At 35.0% G+C, this 27,162-nt stretch overlaps 2 protein-coding genes across 3 annotated transcripts in view; one reads left to right on the top strand and one right to left on the bottom strand.

Annotated features, from left to right (window-relative positions):
• LOC148939973 (general transcription factor IIH subunit 3-like) overlaps positions 1–2,110 on the top strand; it is a 48,986-nt gene extending 46,876 nt beyond the window's left edge. For both annotated transcript variants that reach the window (XM_089106495.1, XM_089106496.1), the window contains exon 8: positions 1,936–2,110. In XM_089106495.1, coding sequence (XP_088962621.1) covers positions 1,936–2,014 — 79 coding nt within the window. In that variant the 3' untranslated portion in view covers positions 2,015–2,110. The remainder of the gene's footprint in view (positions 1–1,935) is intronic.
• An 11,197-nt stretch (positions 2,111–13,307) lies between these two features.
• Positions 13,308–19,763, bottom strand: LOC148939974 (axonemal dynein light intermediate polypeptide 1-like). The gene is made up of 4 exons (XM_089106042.1): positions 19,645–19,763; positions 18,902–19,034; positions 15,145–15,290; positions 13,308–13,415 (listed from the first exon to the last, which is right to left on the bottom strand). The coding sequence occupies exons 1-4, from the start codon at positions 19,651–19,653 to the stop codon at positions 13,308–13,310; spliced, it is 396 nt and encodes a 131-aa protein (XP_088962168.1). The 5' UTR covers positions 19,654–19,763.
• Between the last annotated feature and the right edge of the window lie 7,399 nt (positions 19,764–27,162).

Consider the following 27,162-nt stretch of genomic DNA (forward strand, 5'->3'; position numbering starts at 1 on the left):
ATGTTAATTAAGGTTGACTTTTTACTGCTTTTAATCTGTAACTAGAATGCTTTCGAAGCTACTTCTCGGATCTATAATGATAGATGTCTTATTTTCAGAGTTTGAATCTTATTTTTTTTGGATCTTGAATCTTTTTTTGGCTTGAATCTATTATTTTTTTGGAGTTTGTAAAAGTACTAAATTATATTGAAAAAGTTTTTCTTCAAGAGAATTAAGTTTAAATTATAACTGAATTCTAGATTTAGCCATTAGTCATGTTATTCTTTGTTTTACAATTCCTTCTCTTTCTCCATATTGTCTTCATTTTCTTCTATTATTCTATTTTCCTAGCTTGTAATTACAGTCTTCTTCTGCTATTAGTTTTCTATACGTTTTGTGAAAATGTGACACATTGGTCATAGTAGCGGAGCAACACAGTTTTACTGTCTATAAGGTTTGACAAGGGCCCTCTAAATATGAAATAAAGTTCTAGTTCTTAATTCCCGCAAAATTTAGACAAGATCCAGTAGGCCTTTCTTATGGTTACAGATGACAACAGTGTAGCCCTTCAGAAAGATAGATCTAGTTGATCAAATGTTGTTTCTGACTAAATGTGGTCAGAGGCTTCTCGAGGGGGGGGTGCCCCTAAATTTTTTGGTATTCGGTAAAAATTTTGCCAGAGACGAACATTTTGCAAAATCGGGCAAAATTTAGCGTAATTCTTGATTTCTGCCGAAAATTCCGCTTAAATCAGGTAGCGATTTGGTAAAATTCACGAAGGTCGCCCCCCAATGAAATGAGTCTCGGGACGCTCCTGAGTGTGGTTGACACTTGACAAACCCTTCCAAGTATTGCTCTTATGATATGAATTCAGGGACCCTCCTTCCCTCTTCTCATAGAATTTGGATCGGGTCCTGATCTCCATAAATTATAGTTAAGACATTAATTCATATTTCTGACCAATGTTTAGTTGAGATCCGCTAGCCTATTCTGGTAGGTGTTGCAATGACTATAATTAAGCTCCCCCCCTCCCCGGCAAAAGATTAAATAATCAATAATGACAGATACAATAAAAATTGAAATAACAAAAATAAATTTAATAGATTAAAGACTCCATTCGATCCTACAAAAAAAAAGAAAAAACACCTAAGAAGCCAAACATTTTTTAATATTTTTTTTAATGAGTTCAGCGTGTGGCACCTTTGATCAGAATGAGCTGTCATATTTCATATAATATGACTCGCTGTTACAGGACTGAAGTCAAACCTTGCAGATGGGGTAAAGGGATTTGAATAGGGTTTGCGTTGCGAAGATGATAATTAATTTGATCAGAGGTAAAAAACAGCAGAATATTTAGGGGCTGAGTGGGTCATCATTAAGCCGAGAAAAAGTAAAACATTCACTCGAAAGAATGTATAGTGATTGAAGATCAAATAAAGTAATACCTCGTGGACGATTAGTTTCGTGAAGGAGGTGGCTAGCTTTATTGTAATACTTGGAAAGTGGTTTTAAAAGAGAAGGGAAATTTGACATCTGTATTATTGAAGACTAGGCAGTGAAACCTAAAACTAATCCTCGGGGAACGCCAGCATATGGGGACAGAGATATATCCCCCATTGACACCAGCACAGAGATCAGAGGGGATACTGTCCCTCGAAGAAACAGGTATGCATGGAAAAAGATATACGAACAAGAAAATGAGAAATATTCTCCCTCCAAACACCGCCCGTTTTTCTGTATTTATCTGAGGTCCAAATAAATGGATGCCCAAATGAATACTTGCTGCATTATTTTCTGGCTCGTCGTTGGTTATTGAGGAAAAGTTTGGAGCTTTAATGCTCAATTTTCAGCTTTACAGCCTTTGGTATAATTATACAAATGGCATTTGTTGTATTGTAATTTAAAGCGTTTCATTCTAATTCTTTCCATGTTATTTACTCTAAAAACTTTTTCTAGTTCCATATTCAAAGGAGCGACAATGCAGCAGCCTAAAGCAAAGAAGAAAAGAGCTCTACCTCCTGGTCTGGTTCGTTGATTTCCTATCTTCATGTGCCGTATCTATGACTCATTTTGTTCGCAGTTTCACTTTATAAAATAAAACTTTCTTATAAAAAACTCAGCTAGTTTTATTTTATCATGGTAGACATAGTACAATGTGAGAATAGTTTAATTCGTATATAAAGAGTTGATTTTAATTCAACTACTACTCACACCTTTCTGACTTTTATTGAATAGAAATCTTACTATTTTCATATATTAGTGTAAATTAAATTTTGAGGTGCCCAGATCTGGCATACAATTTATCAGTGAGACTTTATGAACTGTCTAATCTTGACTGATCTAGAATTAAGATCATTCCTGAATCCAAAGCCTTTATTTTAACGAGGATTTTGTTTAATCAACAACTATCTTCTTCTTCTATATTTTGGCTAACGGTATCGAATCTCCCGAGACTTTTCCTAAGTGCTGGTTTACGACCATATTTTGTAAACTAAAGTTCTTCTTATTTTGATGATGGTGTCAAGACGCTCTGCAGTGTTGCCTAAAAAAGAAAAAAAGAGCTCTTGGACTGGGGTTTAAAAGTGCTTTAACGCTTGCTCATATACTGGTAGATATGGTGCGTAAATATTTCAGGTTTTCTTAAGAGAGAGAGAGATGATTATCCGTTTTACTATTTGCTGGCAGAATGGAAGACCAAAGAAGACCAAGCAGCTTTAGTAAAGACGGCATTAAAGATATATACAGCGCTCTATTGCCTCTAAATTTGTTATTTATTAATTCTAAAAGAGTTGCTTAAAGAAAAACCAAGAACGAAAAAATGGATGTGGTAATCAGAAATTTGGTAAATTTGGCAGATATCGTTCAATTACTAACGAATTTTGGCTTTTTTTTGTATATCCTGTTTCCGGGTAATTAATAGTTTCTCAAAAATTGCGGAGACACAATGGGACTTGTGTCTTTTTGAGGTACTACTTTTTTAAATTTAATATTAGACAAGATTGTCAGTATCTAAATTTACTCTTGGACTCTTCCGAAAATGAATGACAAGAACATGGGCGCCCATATGGGGGGGCTCCCGCCCCCCCCCTGGCTGAATGATACGTCCTTATTTTTATATTTTTGTTCTGAGGTTTCTACTATATAGCATTAAAAATGTCAATTAGATGCGGTTTGCCTCCCCCCCTGGAATTCAGCTTAAGGGCGCCCATGGACAAGAATGAGCTATAGCTTGTGCCAAAGAATAACTTTCATATGCGTAGCTAAAGCGGGAGCAAAGGTGGGTTATTTCCATCAAGAAATTCAACGTCTCCTTAGTAAAATTTTCTAAAACGAGTGAAAAGTTAAAGTTCTGACCGAAGATGTTAAATTTGCTTGCTCTCCCTTTTTGGCCAATCTCCCTTCTCCCACAAGAAAAATCCCTGGCAGCCCCCACAATGCCAGGGATTACTATTACATGTCTCTTAACATCTATTTATGCTCATGAACTATTCTTTCAAGCCCTTCCGGTACAAATTTTAATTCTAAAATTTGACCTGGATAAGAAAAAATGCATAGATTAATTGTCATGTACGACAAAGATGCAATAATATAAAAGCTAGGTTTAGCCGGAATGTGTTTTATTTCCAATTTCATTAGGAGATGAGTATTTTAAAATATTCATATATTTAAAAGCTGTGGAATTTAATATTTGAAATCTTCACAGACTAAATTGACCAATTTCATAAAACATATGAAAACCAGAAACAGTTTAAAAAGAAGCTTAAAATAGAATCTTTTGTTGGGGGAAATTGTCCAGAATTGTTTTAATTGCTTTCTACGATAGATTTAGCTCATTTGGCTACTATTTGAATTATTTAGTATTCGGGGACAAAACATATCTTCTGCCAAAGGTCTTTTTCTATCAAATACTATTTTAAGAACATCTGTAATACTGCGTAAAGTTAAGAGTCATTTAAATGCTCTGATGCTCAGATCTCAAAATATAAAGTATGGACTTGGCCAGAGTATCATGTGAAAGTCTAAATTCTTAGTTTGTTTGTTTTAGAAGTATAAACTCTATCTTAAGATTTTAGGAACGGAACCTTTAATATTTCATTGCTTTTCCCAAATTTTTTTTCTTACTTTTTTGAGTAATTTTTGTTTTGTGGTAGGCTAGTTATCTAATTAAGCAGAAATAATTTAATATGAAATAAAATATTTATAACGCCAAAAAATACAAATTGCTAAGTTTTGAAATACCAACGTTTTACAAAGATAAAAGAAAACATCCTTTATGTGAGGTTTGAAAAGGAAATTGCTACTAACCATTTTTCTGGCTAAGCATGTAAATTGGTTAAACTAACCATTCCTGATGGGGGGGATTTTCCGTGGGGAGTGAAGTTTTTTTCTGAGGGGGGGGGGGGTCTTTCTCGAAAAAATTTCCACAGAGGGGTGAAACTCCAGCAATATTTGAAAAACAATAAAAAATTAATCTTTTTCAATTGTGTGCTAAGAAGAATTTTTCAAGCGGAATCGTCCGCAAGAAATTTTCCGGGGGATTTTTTTTTGTTGCGAGAATTGAATAGTCTGGGGAAACTTTTCGGGTGGGGGGGGGATTTGACGTGAATGGAACTTTCCGTGGTGGAATTTTTCATGAGGGGAGGGAATTTCCTATGGAGGGGGACCTAGATTTCCCGGTATTATTTAAAAGACGAGCAGAAATTAAATAAAAAACAAGTTTTTTCGACTAAAAGTAAGGAGCAACATTCAAACTTAAACGAACAGAAATTATTACGAATATGAGGGGGATTGCTCCTTGATAAATATCTCTTTATTTGTGATAAAGATTTAATTTCTATCCAAATTCTTTAAAACGACTCTTGAAACACGAAGCTTCTTTAAAAGTACTAAAAAAAAATTGGCTTGAAGAGCGAGGTATTGCGGAGTGGTAACGATAGCATTTCTGTTCATTCTAAGCTTGAATGTTGTTCTTACTTTCACTTGATTTTTTTTTATTTAATAGAGTAAAAGCTCCAAAGCTGTTTGAAATGAAGCAAGGGATAACGCCGCAAAATTTCTGTGTCGCTCCTTTTTTATTTATTCTTCTGGGAAAGGCAATATTTGTCATCATTTGCTTTGCAACCTAGTAACTTCAAAGGGAAGTAACTGAAATCTAGTTTTTGCATGGAATATCTTTGATTCTGGAGAGCCAGTATAATAAGTTCTATCTTTAAATATTTGGATATGTCTTGATTTTCTTGATATTTGGATGTCTTCACATACCTCCGCTACGCTTCGTAGATCTCATACACCCTGCCATTGGTTTGTGAATAAAGTGAACTTTTCCACGAAGGAAAAACAGGACAAACAGGCTAGATTCAAAATGTTAGAGGCCAGTTTGTTGTTAGAAAAAAAATATCAATAGATTGAGGTTTTTAGAACTTTTAAAACTATAGGAGGCCGATATGAGGTTTTATCGCGCGTCCCCCTCCTCCCATTGGGATACCAAAACATAAAAAGTGTCATGATTTTCTAATGTTTAAGAATATAGCCCTTTTCTAGCTAATAGTTCTTTGCCAAACCTCCGCCTCCCCTCCAGAACGTTCGTTTAGCTCTATCCTTCCCACTGGAACCCTTCCCGCAGGTGCCATAGTTTAGGAGAATAAATCTGTGTGTACAGCCCTTATGCCCACTGAAACTTCAGTTGAAAACAAAGAATGACTTTAAACCATTGGTATGTTTTTTTTGCCTTCAGCCAGACAATTTTCTATATTAAAAAATTTTGAAAAATGAATAGAACTTTACCTTAATTGTTTGGTTTACCTTAACTGTGATTCGATTCGGGATAAAAGCTCTTCTTCTTTCAGTTCAAACTTTTCTTCCATTTCTCCCTTCTCTCGTTCTGTAATGGGGGGGGGTTTGTTAAAAAAGTTGTTTGTTCTTATATTTTCTAATGTTTCCTCATATGGGAAATTTCAATTAATTAATTCAATGGGGGAATTTTCAGTTAAACTCTTAGCTGATGGTTCGTGAGTGGCACACTTAAGTGGAGGCGGAACTTCGTGTGTAGGGAGCTTAAATTAGCAGTATAAATGGGGAGCTTGCATCAACGGCCATACTGAGTCGAAATCAGATTGAATGGATTCAGGTTCCCTTGAGAGCGAGTGGAGCCACAAGGACAAGCTATGTCAAGAAATACTAGCATAAAGAGAATAAAATAAGAAGGTGATGCATTTATTTACTCACAGAACTGGAACAGAGCTTCAGTATATCAAATCACTTGCAGTAAATGACACTAAGTTAGGACTGTTCACTGGTAATACAAGTAACGTTCTGTACTATTGTCTATTTAATTCACGTAGGATAAAAGGTTGAAAATGAGTCTACAATAAAACTGGCCCGAGTCTCAAGTAAGACTCCCATAAGATTCAAACAAGATTGACATAAGGCTCCAAAAAGACTAACTCAAATTGCTAAGTTCTAGCTATCTACCCTTTCCAATTTCGCCAGAGGTTACGTCCGGGTGTTACTAACAAGTATATTTTTCAGATTCTATTTGTTCACTATTTGTCAAATATTACTATTGGACCAATCAGCTAGTTGATTTTAATTAACTTTTGAACCGGCTTATGATACTTTAAAATTTCGCTTTGGAATTCTTCCCAGCATGATACAATTTTTTACTTGATACATAGTTTCACATTGTATTTCAAGCAAATATTTTCTGAAGCTTTACCTTGTAATTTATGCAATTTTTGACACATTTAATGCAAATTTCAAACCCAAGATTTAGATTACACAGTTGGTTCCGTGTTATGTGAAATTGATTATTCTGAATATTTATTGCTATTGCTTTTTTTTGTGGGAAAGATTTTTCATAATTACAATTGTAATACAATGTTTTTAAATTTTACAATTAAGTGTTACTTTAATTTTGTGGGCTTATACTGGGCGATTATATTTTACTTGGAAAGTTTTCGGGGTCTTGAAAATCGATTCCATTACATATCATCCTTCCCATTCTGAACGATGTCCTCATCGTTGTGTCCCCTGGTCCTTCTACTCTTTTAAACTTTGATCTTGCTTTCCCCTCTCTTTTGGATTTGGTACTTGTTACTTGAATTAAATTTAGCTCTGGTAAGATATGACACTACGTGTTAAAAAATCACTTTAAATTCCACCACCTATACACTCTATTTGACGAAAGATTCAAAGAGTTTCTCTTTTACTAACACATTTGATTATATGATTATGTAATAATTATTATTCCCTCCACCTGATACTAAAATACCTTCACCTGATATGCTAATAATTCTACATAGTTCTAACTAATTAAGTACTGCCTTTGCGACTATTTTATCACTAAAAATGGTACATATTTGCTTTTTCTCTAGACTTGACTCTACTTCCACCTGACACTATAATGATACGATACGTAACTGACTTCAAGAGCACTAATACATATATAAGATAAATGATTGGAAATAAAAGGTTTCACAATATAACTTTTTAAACTTTTACGTCTGATTGCAACATTGGGATATGTAATTTTCACTTATTTTCAACTGATTACGAGAAGTTTCTTAGTATTCACTAACGTTATAGTTAGATGCATAAGATTCACACTTACTTCATCATTCTACGTGTCTATAATACTCACATACGTTGTCACTTTATTTTGGGCTTCCGTCGAACTAATTATTGTGTCGGCTAATTGTTTATGGTTTGTCTTCGTGGTGTTTCATCTTTTGGCACTTGTTGCTTGGGGTTGCTTGGATTTTACATTGTTCCTAAGTATGACTACTTGCACAAAATTGTCCGTGCGTGGTTTGTCATGTCAAATACGTTGGATTGATGTTACCGAGTCGTTGAAATGTTCACAAGGTATATAACTCTTCGGGAATTGATTATATGAAATGGGTATCTTGATCGCTGGGCTGGGTATCTCTTCTTGGATACTTTTATCCTCGGGAAAATCTAATACTCGTACAGTCAGTGTTTCCCGTAAATTGTTCACGTACAGTCTTTCCTTTATTTGGGCTATGGGTTATGTAAGATATGTAAGGGTAACTATGGATGGGTTAAAACTCTATCTCAGGTTCTATATTCAATGCATTGTCTTTGATTCTTGTTATAATGATATATCATCATTGAGGGATTAAAACGATAATGACTGGTTGGTTTTCTTCTTTTAACACTTCAGTTTGGGAAAAATTTAGCACGTAAGTTTATATTTTCCACAAAATTGATTATGATTGGTTCCTCTTCTCAGGGAGGATAGTTTGGTTTCGTGACATCTAATAGTGATTGGGTATGTTCAAAACTTGATCTTGGCATCTTGGTTTAACATATTGTCTTTGATCTGAGGCTTAAGATATAAGATCATTGAGGAATTGGCTCAGGGTTATTCTTTGTGTTCTAAACATTAAATCTTAAGGACCTTGCCGTCTAAGGATAGTTATTTGACGGATATTTATGCAGTTTTACGACATGACCGGTCGGGGTGGTTCTCTAGGTAATTATCAATTCATATATATATGTCTATATATGGGGTTCTTCGTTCGCCGATAGTGGTTGGGGTAGTGTTACCTGGTACTAGGCTTGGATGACTTGGATTTTCATCAGGTCATTGTCTTCAGGGGTTTCCTCGGTGAGTACTTTTCGGTGGTAGATGAATGATGAGAGTAGATGCTACTGGGTTGTATCCGTGTTGCTTGCTGGTACACCAATAGTTAATCTGCACTGATTACTCTGCTCCCTAGAATACAAATATCTGGGAAGAATCATATGCTCTTTATAATCACACAAGTTAAAACACGTACAGCAATAATACAATATTATACGGGGACTATTTTTTTTAAATAATAGTCGTGATTAGTCGTACTAATCATATCAATTAATATGGGTATATTTAAACTCAAAGATAAAATGAATAAAAGCAATTCTCATGCTTTTACATGCATATTGCAGCAATACTAGATTACTACGAAACAATCTAAGTAATAATAAGAAAAATGATTATGTTTACGAAAAATAACACTGTATCAGATTTTCAATATTTGGTGATTATATGTATACATGTATGTATGTGCATTTGGCATATGCTAATATTCAATACATTTTAAATGTTATTCAAGACTCATCAACTTTAGCATTTAATTTTCTATCATCAGACTATATGCGAGGTAGGTTACATGGTTTTATGAGAGGTCTAGATTTACTATAAATTTTCCGGTCTTTTACTGTTCACGCGTGTCCATGCTGCTTAGGAAATGCATTCCTGCAGCCGCATGGGTTTACACAAACAATAAGTATAAATTTGGGACTGGACATGGCACGAATGAGGACCTCTACTCCCATTCGCTCCATCATGTCCTCCCTTGCTTTTTTTTGCTTAGGGGATATCAGGGAGTTCCGGGTTTAGGTTTTGCATCTCACTCGGCTCGATGTGATCTGACTGCTCTTTTTCTACGCGTCATTCTCAAAATTCTTCCGTAATTTAGGTTCAATACGATTCTTATAGAATACGAGATCATGAATATGAATCCTACCGTCAGGAGGATATACCACCAAAAACTCGTTGAAAATATTCCGTATCTATTTTCTACATACGTCAATCTTTGGTCTTCATTGGTAAATAAGAGAATTTGAGAGTCTAAGGCTTCTTTTATTTTTGCTAGAGGAAGAGGTCCTTTGACACTCTCTAATTTTTACCATATTGCAGTTTTCACTTCTTAATTTTTGATATTAGAACTCTTATGTGATAAGCTAACTAGCTTGAAATTGACCACCTTGGGGCTTATTATATTCGTGCTTGTGGTTATCAGTGGTGTTTGTACCGTGGCTTCTTTGGTTACCAGTCGGCATCCTTGTTTTATGGTTATTGTTCCCACGTCTTTCAATAGTAGTTTGGTTCTGTAGCTTGGATCGATTCTTTCTGTATTATTATAACAAGAGATAGTCCCGATTGTTTCTTTTGTAACGGAAAATAGCCATAGGTCATTTCTAAGATGAATAAATATTTCTCGTTTAGTACTACCTATTAGCTCTTCGCATGAATTTGGAATTACCTCTTGTTGAGTCTCTTTTAAGAATACATCTAACATACCGGATCCAGGTGTCAAATTATAAATAGGCAAAGTTAGTTGACATGCTAGAATTTTGAATGCTACGCATTCCTTAAGGTCCTGTGGATTTGCTAAGGCATATTTTCTTCTATCTTGATCGACAAGTAAGTATTCCGCTTCGGGGGTGATAGTCATGAACGAATTGTTTCTACCTATATTGGCTGGAAACGTGGAAATTTTATACAAGTCATATATGGATTGTTGATTTATTAATGGAATTCTTACTACTGCAAATAGTTGTTCGTTTATATCCGTGATGTAAACCTTTAGTTTGGTGTAATAGTAGAACAGATTTGCTACTTCTGGTTCTGTTGGTGGATGTAGATCGAACATTAGATGTGTTTTTATCTCGTCTAAGATACTTTTTAGGCTCGAAGGGTCCACCAGATCATATGACAAGGTTCCTCCAGTAAGAGCAAATAATGCAAATTCAAATTTGCTGACATCAGTATCCAAGTTAAGTAATGACATTGTCACTATGTCTAGTGATACCATGGTGAGACTCGAATCGGAAATCACACGATCTACTTCATTTTTTAGATAATTCATAATCCTTACTGTCTTTGATATTTTCTTTGAAATTGTTTCAGTTTTGTCTTTCTGATAATTGGCTATACTGGCTTGTAGTGTTTGAACGTGTAAGGTCAAGATCATTGCATTATTTAATTTTCTTACGTTTTCCCATAAGATATTTAGGTCTACTTAATTCGATAGCCCAAATAAGCGTGAGGCTAATTCTCCTACGATTGGTATTAGACTAGCTGATCTGCGGTATTTGCTTTTTCGAAAAAATACCTTGAAGATTCTTGTGGTACTCTGTTTTAACTTTTGTATTTCTGTATTGAATAATTCAAATAGTGGTTGCAGTCTCCGTCTATATAACATTAAGAAGGATTGGTGAATCGATACTCTTAGAGTATTTTTCTCATTTAGCTCAGGTAATGGTCCAATATCTTCCCTTGCCGGCTTGTCGGCCCTTGCTAATATTGTACAAGTACGTTTACCGTCTATTGTCGAAAATTTCTTATGTACGTCCTCATTTTCTTCATCCTTCTTATTTTTATTTTTCTTTTCTTCTGGTTGAATTACCTGTACTTTTATCGTTTGTATTTCAGTATGCCTTACTGAGAGTCTTGCTCTAAAGCTTATGGTAAATACGCCAATTGGCCGGGTGCGGTAAAAGGTGGGCCCTGTTGACCACGTTCATTTCGTAAGTATTTTTGGTCTTAGATAAGTTAGCATAGTCAAATTTGTAGGTGATTTCTTGCTAAGTGCGCTTATTTCTGGGACTGTGCTCGTTGTAGTTTCCGACATTGAAGATTGTATATCTCTTACTGGGGTCTCATATGTAGGCGTGGTTGTCTTGGTGTTTTGTCTTTTTCTTTCTGTAGGATTCTTATTCTTATCATCTTGTTGTGCCTTTGAGAATTTTAATTCCTTTAGGTTGATAACTTGTTTGTAGTCTTTTTCCTTTGTGAGTTTTGATAATATTTGCTTCGTAACATTTTGTTCAGCATGATTTTGCCATAATTCCTTGAGAAAAGTCCATAGGCTCGGTAATTCATTTAGCATGGCGTAATTTCCATCATAGAGTTTAGTTTTCTTGGAAGTTGTCAAGAAGGAATCTGTAGTATATTTTGACGTGGTATATTCGTTTATAGATCCGTCCATACTACTTAATTCTCTTTTTCTTCTGTTTTCTCTATTGGTAGTTCCTAGAGCTTTGTCGATTTCTGCCATTTTCTTGTCAAAATCGTCCACTATGAATTTCGACTCTAGTTTGGGAAGAATGGGAGGTAAATTTCCTGTATTTTCCGTGGGGTGCATGTCTTTCGTGGCCTGCAAGCTTTTGTCCGATCTTAAGAATTGGAATATAGAATCCTTTAATTCATTGGTGTTTTTCTCCAGTCGCATTACTTGTTGAAATAGAGTTTCAAACGGTTTGGGATCCAGTTTCATAAATATCTTCCAGGCATTATGACTTGCAAGTAACGAATTCTCATGTTTGAAGATTCTTCCATGTTTTACGATATCTTGGGCTATCGTTTGGGAAATAAAGATTGTTATGACATTTGTTATCCACATTCTTTTTGCTGTTTAGAACTGGAACAGTTCTAAACAGCATTGTAATGGGGGGGTTTGTTAAAAAAGTTGTTTGTTCTTATATTTTCTAATGTTTCCTCATATGGGAAATTTCAATTAATTAATTCAATGGGGGAATTTTCAGTTAAACTCTTAGCTGACGGTTCGTGAGTGGCACACTTAAGCGGAGGTGGAACTTCGTGTGTAGGGAGCTTAAATTAGCAGTACAAATGGGGAGCTTGCATTAACGGCCGTACTGAGTCGAAATCAGAGTGAATGGGTTCAGGTTCCCTTGAGAGCGAGTGGAGCCACAAGGACAAGCTATGTCAAGAAATACTAGCATAAAGAGAATAAAATAAGAAGGTGATGCATTTATTTACTCACAGAACTGGAACAGAGCTTCAGTATATCAAAAAACTTGCAGTAATTGACACTAAGTTAGGACTGTTCACTGGTAATACAAGTAACGTTCTGTACAATTGTCTATTTAATTCACGTAGGATAAAAGGTTGAAAATGAGTCTACAATAAAACTGGCCTGAGTCTCAAGTAAGACTCCCATAAGATTCAAACAAGATTGACATAAGGCTCCAAAAAGACTAACTCAAATTGCTAAGTCCTAGCTATCTACTCTTTCCAATTTCGCCAGAGGTTACGTCCGGGCGTTACTAACAAGTATATTTTTCAGATTCTATTGGTTCCACTATTTGTCCTATATTACTGATAGACCAATCAGCTAGTTGATTTTAATTAACTTTTGAACCGGCTTATGATTCTTTAAAATTTCGCTTTGTAACTCTTCCCAGCATGATACAATTTTTTACTTGATACATAGTTTCACATTGTATTTCACGCAAATATTTTCTGAAGCTTTACCTTGTAATTTATGCAATTTTTTACACATTTAATGCAAATTTCAAACCCAAGATTTAGATTACACAGTTGGTTGCGTGTCATGTGAAATTGATAATTCTGAATATTTATTGATATTGCTTTTTTTTGTGGGACAGATTTTTCATAGTTACAATTGTGATACGATGTTTTTAAATTTTACAATTAAGTGTTACTTTAATTTTGTGTGTTTATACTGGGCGATTATATTTTACTTGGAAAGCTTTCGGGGTCTTGAAAATAGATTCCATTACAGTTCAAACTGAGTGCGAAGAGACTTCAAATCAGCTTCTAGTCCTTGAATTTTGTTTTTTAAATCGTCAATATTATTCTTTACGCCTTCCTCATCTTTCTGAAACTGAAATAATAATTTTGCTAAATTTGTTTAATTATAAATCTAGGTGCTGAAAGATTGCATTCACTGCTGGCAGGAGGAGCCAGTTTTTTCCAATTAGAGTATTTGTAATTGAGTCTGATTATGCAATTTATAATAATTGGCCCATAATAATTGGGGTACAACCTTAGGTATGAATTACATTTATTTAAAAGGAAACAATAAAATTATTCCCATCATGTTAATTTGGGTTTTGGTTCAACCTCTTGGGCTGCTATGTATAATCCAAGAAAAGCTGGCGACCGTGGTTGCATGGACTATATTGTAAGCTTATTGTTGCGTAAACGATTACTTCTTAGACGTTCGTTAGGTTTAAAGAAACGATTTCTGGATGTTTGAAGTGACTATCTACACCAGTGGTTCTAAAATTTATTTAGACATTGTACCCCTTTTTACCCACAAAACATTTTAGGTCATAAATTTTTACCCACAAGCATGGTCATAAATATATAACCATGCTAAATATACAGCCATGCCAAAATATCTGCTTTATCATTTCATTTTCCTTCTTTCTCTCGTACGTCGAATAAAGCTAGTGTGATCTCAGAACGTTTGAGAGTGAAATTATCTTCTTTTTTTTGATTGTATGCGTAGGACTATGTACGACCTACTATTTTGTAGATATATCAAATTCAGTTTTGTTATAATTAAAATGTCAGCATTTTTCTTGAGAGCCAAATTATCTTACGAGTGAAGCTATCCTATCCCAAATATTTGTTTTCAATATTATTTGTAATCTATGAAAAACCTGATCTGATACAATTTTATTGACTGGACTTTGAGGGCTTGAAAAGTAGGGCTCAAAACATTTAATCGTATTTATCTCGGAATAAGCTATAGAGCTGTTGGGCAGTTTCGCTCTCAGATCGTGGCTTGTTCCAGCACAGCCTTTCCTGTGTCAGTTAGGACAAAAACCCTCAAAACTTTTAAAACCCTGCTTTGCGTCATTCTTATAAGATACCAAGACAATGTCTTGCTATTTTCCCGTCAGATTGCATCTTTTAGACCCGCGACAATTTTACCAAAAGCTGTCTTTTCACAACTCCTTTATTCTCCCTTTTTTGTTTTCAAAACTCCCAAAAAAAACTGCTAAAGATATGCAAATTTTAATCAAATTACTATTGCGATTACTAACAAGTCAGTGTAGCAACAAGCTGCGTGAGGCCAGCACTGCTGCGTCAATTATCCCCCCGCCCCCCCCCAACAAAAACAAAGAAGAAGATAAACTGTCTGGATTCATCAATTAAAATGTAAATACGTCAGTTTTCTTTCAACGTTGTAAGGTTTCATTTCGTAATTTTTACATTATTTGAATCATTGAAATTGTTATGGTCTCAAGAAAAGTAACAGGTCCAACCAATTCAGGCCAATGACTAATAACATCTTCTCAAGTCCGCACAAAGCAATCTGGCCTAGAAGTGAGTAGCAAGGAGTCTCCAAGACCTCCAATTGAGTGGAGGCTTTGCGCAAGCCTGGACCCATTTGGGTTACTACATGGGTTTCAAGACTTGGTGGTATTTTCCCATCAACAACATCTAACATATTCCATCCACATCAAAGCAAAACTATTTTCGGCTTTTCAAAGTAGTTTCAGTCTCAATTAAATATTTTCCTAATATAAGGTCTTTGAAGGGACCTGATGAAATATAATAAAAGCTCTAAATGTATCTCCAGCTTTATAATCCTTACATACCTTTAAATCTTTCGATAATGTGTAGGCCACAGTGCTTTCGTAAAGCTGGATTAGAGCGTTCATGCTTGTAATTATTTCATCACGTACTTCCGCCAATAAAAGTCCAGACTCTGTACAGTTTACGCTTGTTTGTCGTATTAGCTCATCTACAAGGAAGAAGAGAAACAAACAATTCAAAAAACAACTTTGTAAAAATGCCTTTATATCCAAATGTAATAAACATTAAAGATTTATACGTTTTATGGCTGCTTTCCGGAAAAGTAGGCTAAGTCTTTTAAGACCAAAAATGAGAGCATGGAAAGCCCTCATTGCCTCTGTGATGATCGCCGCGTGCTTTTTTTAGATTAACAAAATTTTTGGTTTTCAGATGGCAGGTAAAAAAATTAGCTTTAACCTATTGCTGCATTTGGAGACATCTATTTTCAAACTTTTGGTACTTACGTGTTATAGCGACCAGGCTAAAGAAGTGAAGTTATGTTAATCCTAATGAAATATGCAAAAATATGATGAAAGTATAATACTTTAGTAACAAAATTATGGAAACTACAACAGAGAATTATCGAAAGCATTCCGTCCAGAGCGCATTATTTTAAATACTTAACCTAACATAACCTAACCACCTCTATATATTAAATATTTAATAAAAATATACCTGCAAAGTAGTTTCTCTCGCTCAGGCTAAGCTGATTATCTCCGAGTTGAAACAGAAAACCAGCTTCATTACAGATCAGGAACAAAGTATGGTCGCTATAACACGTAACTACCATTTTTTTTATGTTAATATCTTTATTACTCTTTCGAGTCTTTTTTAATGTTTCAGTGCAAACAAGTAAATATTTTCACATATCATGCTTACCAATCTGGCTTGTAGTATAGCTTATCAATGGCTTGTGGTCATTGGTAAGCCAGATGCTTACCAATCTTGCTTGTAGTTCTTCATGCTGAAACTGCAAATACTTTTATTTCAACCACCATTTGCCAAAGCATTATTCATATATAATGAATGTCATGGCCTTCAACGGGTATGTGATCGATCTTTAAAGATTGGGTCGTCTAAACAGATCGAATTAAATATAAGCGTTTAAAACGAAGAAGTTGTAGCTGAAGATACAAGTCAAATAAAGTAGCAGGGAATTGATTGAACAATAAATACTGCATAATAAAGTAAAATGTGAATGTGTAGAGTCAAAGCTTGTTTTGGGTATTGACTCATCTCCATTGAAAACAAAGCAAAAAGACACAAATAGAAATTAAAGATACAAGTCAGACATAAGTATAGCAACTATGTTTTAAATAATAAATGGTGCATAGTGAACCAAATTGTACAAGTGCCAGCACGGAATCGAACGCAGGCTAAAACTAGCCGACATTAAATCGATTTAACCAAGGCCGTACCCAGGATTTTTTTTCGGGTTACATAAAACAGCGCATGAAAAATTTGTTTATATGCATTTTTGTTACGTTTTTACGAGTCAGACAAACATTTCGGAAGGGGGGGGGGTTAATTCCCTCTACCCCCCCCCTGGGTACGGCCTTGAAACCAGGAGAAAAAAATGTCCATAAAATTAATTTCCAATTGCGTCAAACCTAATATCGACTCTTTCTGCTCCTGTTCAGTATTTTTCAACAAAAGCTCATCGTGGCTACGGTGTCTTTGTTATCAGTAAATTGCTGTTCAACTGTTCATTTGCGCGCATATACAATGCTCTTTTTATACAACATGGTCTATCGTTGTCTCCATCCTATCTGAAGTGGACGAAAGATTTCTCTGTTCTCCTAATTATAAGGATTGCAAGTGCCTTATGAATCGCCTATGTTTGACCAGTAAATCTGGAATATTAGCAAAATATTGAACTTGCCGTTGTTATTGATAGGCAGAATAAATTTAGAAGTTTTGTTTTTATTCAAATTTGCATTTAAATTTTAAATTTGGATTAAAGAAAGATAAATTTGGATTAAATTTAATTTTAATTGGTTTTAAACCGTGATTTGTTTGTATGTTATTTTCTTAAATTGTAATTCATCTATCTGTTTTAGTTGGTTTGTTAGTTGTTTTTTTTTGTGTGTTGTGTATATTGCGTTGAATTTTGTCATGTTCTTTTGACTCTTCTTTTCTTTATTATTAAAGAAATCCATAAAACAAGTTTTTCAAAGAAAATTAAAGCGTCATGTTCAAACCCAAGACGTCAGAAATAAAGTAAAACAATATTTCAAACTTAAAACAAGCAAAAATTACTATCAATATATTATTATTTTTGCTATTGCTATGAGCAAGAACCACAAAGTCAAGGTTCAGGCCACAAAGGTACATTTCCTTCAGCCCCAACCCTTCCCTTCAAATGTAAATAGTATAGCACCGATAGCAACCGGGCAATTGGTGCTCCCTCGGGCGCGCCATTTTAAGACAGGGTTTACCTACATTTATTTTTTTATTCTCCTTCATAGAACAGCCTTCTTTGGTAGTGTCATCGTGGCCATTATTGTTTTGATCTATCCCAAAAACTTCATCCACCAACTTGAGCAGGCAACATTCGTCGTTCATAACAAAGACAAGAGGCACCCATCACTCGCCATCCATCAGGAGCAGGCGGTACTGGAAACCTTAAAACCGTTAGTAGCAAGATAACTTCTTTATCCCACCTTGTATTGTTTCTCATGGATGTTTTCTTTTGCCAGGGCTGGTGCTTCATGTGTCCAGGAAGAAAATAACCCCCCTCCCGACCCTGCATGATTTTGGCAGCCCTTACTGACTCCATTCCATCCATTATCGGCAGCAAATCCCGCAATGTAATCTGCCTGGTGTTCAGACACTGAGCATGACGACTAGTGACTAGATGGTGAATGAAAATAGCAGTAGTAGCTTCTTTTTTTGAGTCTAGTTTTGTCAGGGGCACCATGAAAATATTGTCACCAATACCCTCTACAATTAATTAATAAATTAAACCCAAAATGAACAGAAATTAAAATGAATGATCGCGTCAAACAAACAGATAATAAATGCTGCTATAGATGAATAAAATGAATTCTAAAACGACCTGAAACTAAAAGTAACAAAGAAACAGAAATTACCACAAGTATGAGTAGGGCTAAAGTCCCTTAAATCTTTATAGCCATTACTCCTGGGGCTGTGGAGATAATGTCAATCCCAAAAGTAAACTACGTTTTTTGAAGAAAAATTTTGATTAAATATCATGGGTCCTTATTCAGGGTCAGGTAGCAAAAAAGGGCACAGGAGTGAGATTGGTTGCCCTCCAATCGCTTTTGACCACTCAAGACCAGCTCTAGATCTTTCATTTTCTAATCAAATGAACACCTTCCCAAGCTTCTAAGACCATGCTTTCCATAAGGAGCTGCCCCTTACCGCCTGGACCTTAATACAAACATATAAGTTTCGAGTCGTCCGGTAAAAAACGACGGCACATGGCTCCTTATTTAGGCAGCTCTACACCGGTGCTTCTGATTTATTCAGGCTCAGTTTGTTAATAGCTGTTTTTAAATTGTAAATAATTCCTCATTTATTCATTCATTTAAACTTGGATAGTGAAGACTGAAAGCTTCCAGAAAATATGATTCTTCACAAGTTGTGGAGAATGACAAATAAGGGCTGGCTTTTACACGTTTACTACTTATAACATAAACTATAATGCTTAGTCATAGTAATGACCGATAAAAATATTTTTGGAAAAGTTTGGCAATTGTTAGTAAATTTTGAAGATAAACTTAAAGGCTTTTTAAGATAAATTCCCTCACAACTTACCAAAGCATTGACTATATAATTCTCTTCTTATAGGGCAAAATCCGACTGGCCTAGATTGTCTTTGTTTGAGCTTGTAATTCAATCTCTCACGGAGGGTTATAACCTCTGTCCTTGATCCAGGAGTACTTGATACCTGCAAAGGAAAATATACTCGGGTAGGGCATAAGACCACTCGCGGGACTTGGAAACAGGTGGACTCTATTCTCAGTGATAAAAACTAGAAACTATGACTCTGAAGGTTTTACAGTTTATAGAATCAAATTTTGAATTAAATGCATACTACATTTGCTACCTAACTATTGGAAAAACTTAAAGGGTGCATCATATACTTGATATTCTCACACTTTACTCAAGAGGGAATCTAAGCATCTGATTGTATACGTGGAAATAGTCTTTTTTCTTCAGTCCTGTAAAAACAGTGAAAAAATAATGTTTGACCTTAGAAAAGTGCAAGTTTACTTTGTTTATTATTGTTTTGTAGAGAAATGGTCAGTATGATTCCACAAAAACATAAAGATTCAGAGAGGGGTGTTTTGCCTCTCACTCACACTATCTGTTTTGGCTTTTTTTTCCAATTAGCCATGGCTCTGAACACCATCATTTCCCTCAGAAAACACAAACATAAAGATTCAGAGAGGGGTGCTTTGCCTCTCACTCAGACTATCTGTCTTTTTTTTTCAATAAGCCATGGCTCTCAACTTTTTCATAACATTTCACCTTTGTCTCTCACTCAGAAAACGTACCTCTTGCATCCATATTGCTCCTTCGTCATCAATCCACGTCCGCGGTTGCAAAATTGAATTCAAAGTTTCTTGACATATTAGTCCAGATTCATTTTTATTTCCTAGTTGAAGTGCTTGCCTCACAGAAATTATTTGTTACTAGTACTGGCTTTTTATAGTTCAACAAGGAAAACGGTAAACTTTTACATGACATTTTTATTTTCTATTTGCATTTATGAATAAACACTCTCCGTATCTATAGCAACGTGTATTATGCAAGACTTTGCTAAGGAGACTTTGCATTTGCATTTATGGCTTTACTAAAGAGACGTTTTCGAAGATGTTGCTCCCTTGCTTTGACTTTTTAGTTTATTCCATCAGCTGCGGACAGATTTATGCCGTGCTTCAATTTATTAAAATAAAAAACAGGGTTTTTCAGCTAAAAGTAAGGAGCAACATTAAAATTCAAAATGAATAGAAATTATTCTGTATATGAGGGGGGCTGCCCCTTCCTCATCTCTCGTCCTTTACTTTAAAGTCTTAAAGTTCTTCAAAAATGCTTTTCATTCAAACTCAACGGCCCTTGTGTTTGAGCAGCCTTTCTTAAAGAATTGTGACAAAAAGTCAAACTTTATCGCAAAAAACGAAGGCTGTGGAAGGGGTAGTGCAAATTATAAGTGGAATAATTTCAATTTTTTTAAGTTTTAATGCTGCTCTTTGCTGATAAAACAAAAAAAAATCGCAAAGAAGAGAGAAGCGAAGACAATAAAAGCCAGCGGATAACGGAGGAAAAAATTATGCAAACATTTTGGTTGAGACCTTCGCTCTACTGTTCTCAGTGCAGAATAATACAAAATGCAGATAAAAGTCAAAAGGACAATATAAAAAACAAACCTCAAAATAAACACTAAACAAAGAGAATTCGGAATAATTCTCTTTACCCTATAATGCTGTAAAAATTCTTGCTGTTTAATTAGGTTAGCGTGTTCTTTTGACAAAGCAAAATAATTAAGAACAGACTTGATCAAATGATCCCCGTAAGCTTGTCGTAAATAATTTCTGAGGTCACACTGGCTAATAATGACAAAACAGAAAATCACAAAGACGAGAGAAACGAGAAAAATAACAGTGCTGTTATTGTCCTTGTTTCTCTCTTCTTTGTGATTTTGTTTTGTCATGATTAGCCAGTGTGGTCTCAGAAATTATTTGCTCTTCACTTTTAGTTGTGAAAACTTTTTATTTATTTAATTTCTCACTGTTTTTCAAATAATGCCTATAAATCCCCTTTTCTTCCTCCCGTGTAAAATGTCTCCTAAAAATTCTCCCACCCCTGGGAACTTCCCTCTTCGTGGTAGATTCTCCCATTGACTTCCCCGCTCCCACCAGCAGAAAATTCCTTCCCAAAATTTCTGCACATTTTCCATAACGTACAATCTACCCCTAATAGGGAAACAAAGCATCTTACACCCCTTCCCCCAGTGAATACTGGGGGTACTGGGGGTCATGTCATCCCAGAAGGCATATGTATTAGACCTTTCAAATATGCTGATTCAAATGGCTATCTAAAAATTTTGATCGACTGTCTTTGGAGAAAAAAGGGCATGAGGGAGGTGGACTAATTGTCCTCCAATCTTTAGAACTTCTAATTCTGAAGTCATAGTTTGTTTACCTTTTTGTTTCATTAATTCCTAATAATACATTAACTATTAAAGAATTAAGACCGCAGCGTAAAAAAGGGAATTCAAAGAAGGTCTATAATTAGAATTGACTACTTGGTCAGTATTTATTGTCAGTAATTTGTTTTACTGTATCTTCAAATGTTGTCGAATGCCATACCTCTTTATCTAATAAAATTCGTTCGTCGAATTCTAAAAATTTTTGAATTGCTTATACCAATATTTATAGAAAGTAGGTTCAGTTTTCATCCACTCTGGAGGTTCGTTTTTGACGATCTTACCATCTTCAACGAACAGGCCTGAATCCCTACTTACGTTCCAACTATAACTACTACTTGATAAAAAAAAATAACTACTTGCTCTCCCTCTGTTAAATTCTCCATTTCTATTGCCTCTATCTGCGAAATAATTCTCTTTGGCATTGGAAGAATCTCCCTTGATTCCAGTATTGCTCTGAGCGTAACTTACGCTGCCTTGGTTTATCTCTTACCTACTTCGTCTGTTAAAATATGGCCTTCCACTACCACTGTTAAGTTCTTTTCTTTCGCTGCCTCTGCTAATTTCTGACCTTCCTTGGCCTCAGTTAAAATTTGGCCTTCCTCTACCTCTGTTAAAGTCAGACATTTCTCTACCTGTGTTAAAGTCGGGCCTTCCTCTACCTCTGCTAAAGTCAGATATTCAATATAACAGCTACTTGCTTCAGTTTCATTAATTGAAAAAGTAGTAATTGTATAGTAAATATCTTAACTGATCGAGGAGATCAATGAAAAAACGAGAAGGACCAAGATGAGGAAAATGCACACACAGTTTGGATAACAACAAAGCAAGAGTCTAGAAATAGATTGGCTGATTTGAATTGCTTCAATCATTCTCGGCTTAGAAGCCCTTCAGGGATATTACAAAACACGCTAATTTATATTGGGCTGTCTTTGCATTTATATTACAGTTTCACAATGAATAAATTCAAAGTTCTCCTGGGAATAACAGGACAGAACTTTCAGGCAGAGCGTAGACACAAATTTTTAGGCCCCTTCACCCTCTCCATTTAAAAAAAAATACCAAGTCTGCTAGTCCCCTACCCAAACCACTGAAACTTTAAATTTGATCCCCAAAAGCTATTCCTCATATACAGCAGGTAAGCTATTTGGATTGTCTGGTTACATATAGTGTCTTTATATTTACGTCTCCCCCCTCCCTAAAGTTCTGATAGGAGGTCCAAATTTGCTACAAAAAACCTCCCACATAATTTCAACTTTACTTCCCGAACCTTTCTGAGACATTGCAGACATTGTTAATGTCCCTTAACGGCTTGCCGTTAATACCTCACTGCTTGACCGTTACTTCGCTATTTACCGTTATATACCTCGCTGATTAGCCGTTAATGTCCCTTAGAGGCTGAAAGTGCAATAACACACGTGACAACCCATAGAGTCAAAACATGCACTAAATACAGAGTTGGAGGGTCAAAAAACTCAATGGAGGTCCTCGTGCCCCCCCCCCCCACGAAAGAAAAAATTATGTATCCAAAGTTTATATTTTAAAAATAAAACTGGAGATTACCAGGCCCGGGCGTCCGCAGAAAATTTTACAGGGGGGGGGGGCAGATACAAGAAGAGCGGAGATAAAGTTAATTTGGAAAGCCTTTTTTCCACTGGGGTAGGGGTTATTTTCCGGGGGGTATTTTCCGCAGGTGGTGTTTTCCGGGGGGTATTTTCCAAGGGGGTTATCACAGGGGGGTAAACGCCGGCCACCAGACTGATCATGATACCCTTAGACAGATCATATTTAAAACAGTGAGTGGTACAAAAATGTGATTCTATGCCGACATAGAAAAACCAAGAGTTTTACTTTAAAAAAAGAATGTTTACTATTTTACTCATATTTTTACTAATTACTATTAATTTTACTATTCAATTTAAGCCATTTGTTTGTTATTTATTTAGAATTATTTGTTGATTAATTATTTGTTGATTTATTAAAAGATCAATATTTTAATTCACAAACTCTGGTATCTTGACTAAATTCCCGTTCAGGTTTTAGCTAAAAGTTAAGTTTCATTATTATGAAACTTAACTTTTAAATTGGAAAAGCCAGAAAGCAAGAAAAGCCAGCAAAATTCCTAATAGGATAAGGACTTATAGGATACAACCAATAGAATAGACACAGGATGATCATTATAGACTTAAGCAGAATTAGAATCTTACCCCTTAGCTAGGATTATATTTTAAAAATTAAGGAAAAGAATTAAAAAAAATAGACTTACGTTTTTAGCTTGACAAAATATGTGCAAAAACCAAGACCAAACTGACTCCTGGTAGGGCACGACGCTGTATATACATAAAAATTCCTTTGTTTATTAATTCCAAAATGCGGTAAGCTTCATTAAGCTTACCACATTATTGCTAGGGCATAAAAATGCCCTTGGGAGTAATAACTCTACACCCTAACTCGGGTTCCGGTTTTGGCCTCCTCTAGATATATAAATAATAACCTATATTGAGTTAATCTAAGATCTAAGAATTGAATTAAATTCTGAATTGATTCTAAATAAATTTCATCGCAGTCCTTAAAGACAAAACAAAAATAAGAAAATTCTTTTACTTTGATTATTTGTTACACTTCTATTTTCTTTCTACTCGGGTCTAAATTCCGGGGGGGGTCATGGCCCCTCCTGTGTACACCCATGCTACCATTGATTATTTCCGCATGAAATGAAAAAGAAGACCATATTTTCCAATTTACTTTTCTTCCATCAGTATCGTTTCATGAGACCTTTTGTCCCTTTAGGGAGATACCCACTCAGACAGCTAATAATTACCTAATTGCTAAAACTAGCAACATATTTAGAATCGAATAAAAGATGGTGCTATTAAAGGTTGCTCTTTTATAGTAAGGTTCGCATTGCCTTGTTAGTCTTGCAACTAAAATCTGAGAATTACAGTAAGGCTGTACACTTGACATGATATCGTGCCAGAAGGGAATACATATATAATTAAAAATTCACAGGAGAACAAAAAAAGGGTTGTATAGGTATTTTTATTTTCATGTTTATGTCCAAGGTTGTAAGGAACCTAATGAGAATCAAAATGTTCTTCTTGCGACATCAAATTGATTAAATCAAATTGAAAAACAAATACTGAAAAAGAAGTAAAAACAAAATGAGTGCTTTTGACTTTTAGATCAAAAGTCCCCTCCTCTATCTTTTTCAAGGTCACATATAACCTATCATAATTGTGGCAGTTTTATTTAGTCTACTATAGCTTCGATCTAAGTTTTAGTGCTGTTTTGAAAAGAAAGTTTAAATTTTTAATTAGTCAGATGGCGGGGAGGGGGGGTAATTTTTCACTTAATTTTCTTAACTGTAAAAAAACTTCCTTAGTTTAAAGAAAAATAATTGGAGCCTGATTGGAATTTATAAAAATTATTTTTCGATAAAAAGAATGACGCTAAAGTGTACTCTGAGATAACCAAAAATAGATCTGAATTTGTTTCCCTGAAACCCAACTAATCGAAGCCCTGCACATGGACTACACTAATCTAATCCAGAATTCTGCAATAGCCCAATATTCTATTGTCTCTTCCCCAACTTTCACTCAAATGGAAAATATCCCAGCCCCTACAGGTGTCCTACCAGGGTTGCCATCCGGTGAAAAAAAAATCACTAGATTCTTAAAAAAATCACTAGATCAGCTCATAAATCACTAGATTATTGAATATAAATCACTAGAATTATAATACTCTTTATTAGTGTAATTAACATCTGTTATGTTTACATACCATGTTCTATACAGGTACACATACAGTAAGCGTTTAAAATTACCCCCTAGGTCTGGAAAAATAACTTTAGATTCATGAGTAGAAGGCCAGGTAATACCGCGACGAATACAAGATCATTGATCTACTAACGGTACGAACAACCGGACAACCAATCAGAGGGGTACAATACGACGAATACAAGATAACGTGTCTCTTTCTAGGCCAATCATGGGAGTTGGAAATAATAACTGTACAAGATTACACATCTATTTCTAGGTCAATGGATTTACGTAATTTCTCTTACATCACAATTTCGCCTTGAGATTTTGTTTATAATGATCACGGTTTGAGGTTAATGTAACAGTCTGTTTCAAAGCTAGTACTTGAATGTGTTCTGTATAATACACAAGTACCATCGAGCAGTGTTGTCAATATAAAATATGTAATAAAAGAGATAGAAATTTGTGACTTAACGCTAAAACAGTTGAAAGTTATAGACTCATCAAGATGACCTGGTTTTACTTCTCGACTCTTGTCGCTATAATAGAAAAGTGCACATTATTGGATTAGTGAGATGATTATGAGTATAAACCATCAAGGACCACAAGCACCAAGAGCCTCACTCAACCTCCAAAGGGCGCCAACCTCCTAAGGGTCTATTCCTCCAACTTTTTTTTTGAGGATACCCCCAATTTTCAATATAAAGGCTCCATTAAGAGTTAAAAATGCGTTAGAAGAAAGTTATCAGAACGTCATCTCTGACCTGTTCTTTCGGTGCTTAGACAAGCAGATGCTATGAACATCTAATTCGGTTACTTTTTACCTCACATTATCAAATATGTCATTTAGAATGTTATCATTTTTTTTAAAAAGTCTCCCCGTGGCCTAAATGTTTCCTCATTATGACTGTTCTATTTACTAACCTTAGATACTTCAGCTATGTATGCAAATATCCAGCAATAAAATCACTATTAAAAGAAGTTTTCGTCACTATAAAAATTAAGACACAACGAAAACATTTACTTTCAAAGCACATTTCTAAAAATTAAGACACAACGAAAATATCTCTTTTTTAAGCACATTTTCTGATCGATTAATTCAAACGGGTGGAAAAACGGAATACAGTTTGAAGACGTTAGTGAAACGTTGAATTGTTTATTATTCTGTGTTCGCTAATGGCTCTAATGAAATTTAGTTCATCTGTGATATAGGAATCAGAGCAAAGGTTTAGGGAATGATTGACATGAACATCACCTCCTTTAACATCACCTCCTTTAACTTGTGAGGGGTGGGGTGACTGGATTTAAAATGTAGGTATCAGTTATTTTATGTGTGTTTTCTGTAGATTGTAAAATCCAGTTTATCAATGCAACTAACAATTAATACATCCTGAAATGATAATTTATTTGCATTTTTCAATTTCTAAGGTAAATTTGAAATTTCGATCATATGTATGAAGGTAATATAGAAAGCCCCTAAGTCCACTTTCCTCATAATTCCAGAGTGATATTACATCATCCATTAAACACCCCCAATAGACATGTTTTAAAAAATATGAATTTAAGGCTCAATTTTCAAGGTGTTCTACATAAATGTTTGCAAATAATCCAAATAGCATTGCTCTCATAGGGAGACCAATTTTTTTTGTTGATAAAAAGAATTATGGGACTGAAAATACATTGAATACTTATTACAAATTTTGACTAGGGAGGTTTAAGTTTTTCCTCTAAATCTAGCAAATTACATAGATACGATTTTTGAGAATAAAGCAAAGGTTTGAAGGCTGTACATAACCACTTTCCAAATATCGGAAGCAGGGGGCTGTCGTACATGTAACAATTGACCTTAAGGGAATAACTTGCATATGTAATTTCGGTAAACCGTAAAACTTTGGGCCAAAAACTACCTCGGGATGCCTTTTAGGTTACTTTTTCTCAAAATGACATGAAATATGCTTACGGCTATACTCGTTCACTTTAAGCCCTTTTTTCATATTCTACTATTATTTTTGTGACTCGAGTTCAGAAGGACATTTAAAGTGAGGTTTTATTTTTAAGATGAGTTTAAAAAAAATAAATAGAGTTATTAATTAAAATGAAGGCAGATA

Source organism: Artemia sp. Qi Xiang Cuo, chromosome 20 (assembly GCF_049724085.1).
Source record: "Artemia sp. Qi Xiang Cuo chromosome 20, ASM4972408v1, whole genome shotgun sequence".
NCBI lineage: Eukaryota > Metazoa > Arthropoda > Branchiopoda > Anostraca > Artemiidae > Artemia > Artemia sp. Qi Xiang Cuo.

Coding starts and splice junctions, on each gene's coding strand:
- LOC148939974 (XM_089106042.1), bottom strand. Junction 15,291..18,901: donor ATTATATAGTCAATGCTTTG/GTAAGTTGTGAG, acceptor TCTTCCTTGTAG/ATGAGCTAATACGACAAACA. Junction 13,416..15,144: donor CATTATCGAAAGATTTAAAG/GTATGTAAGGAT, acceptor TTATTATTTCAG/TTTCAGAAAGATGAGGAAGG.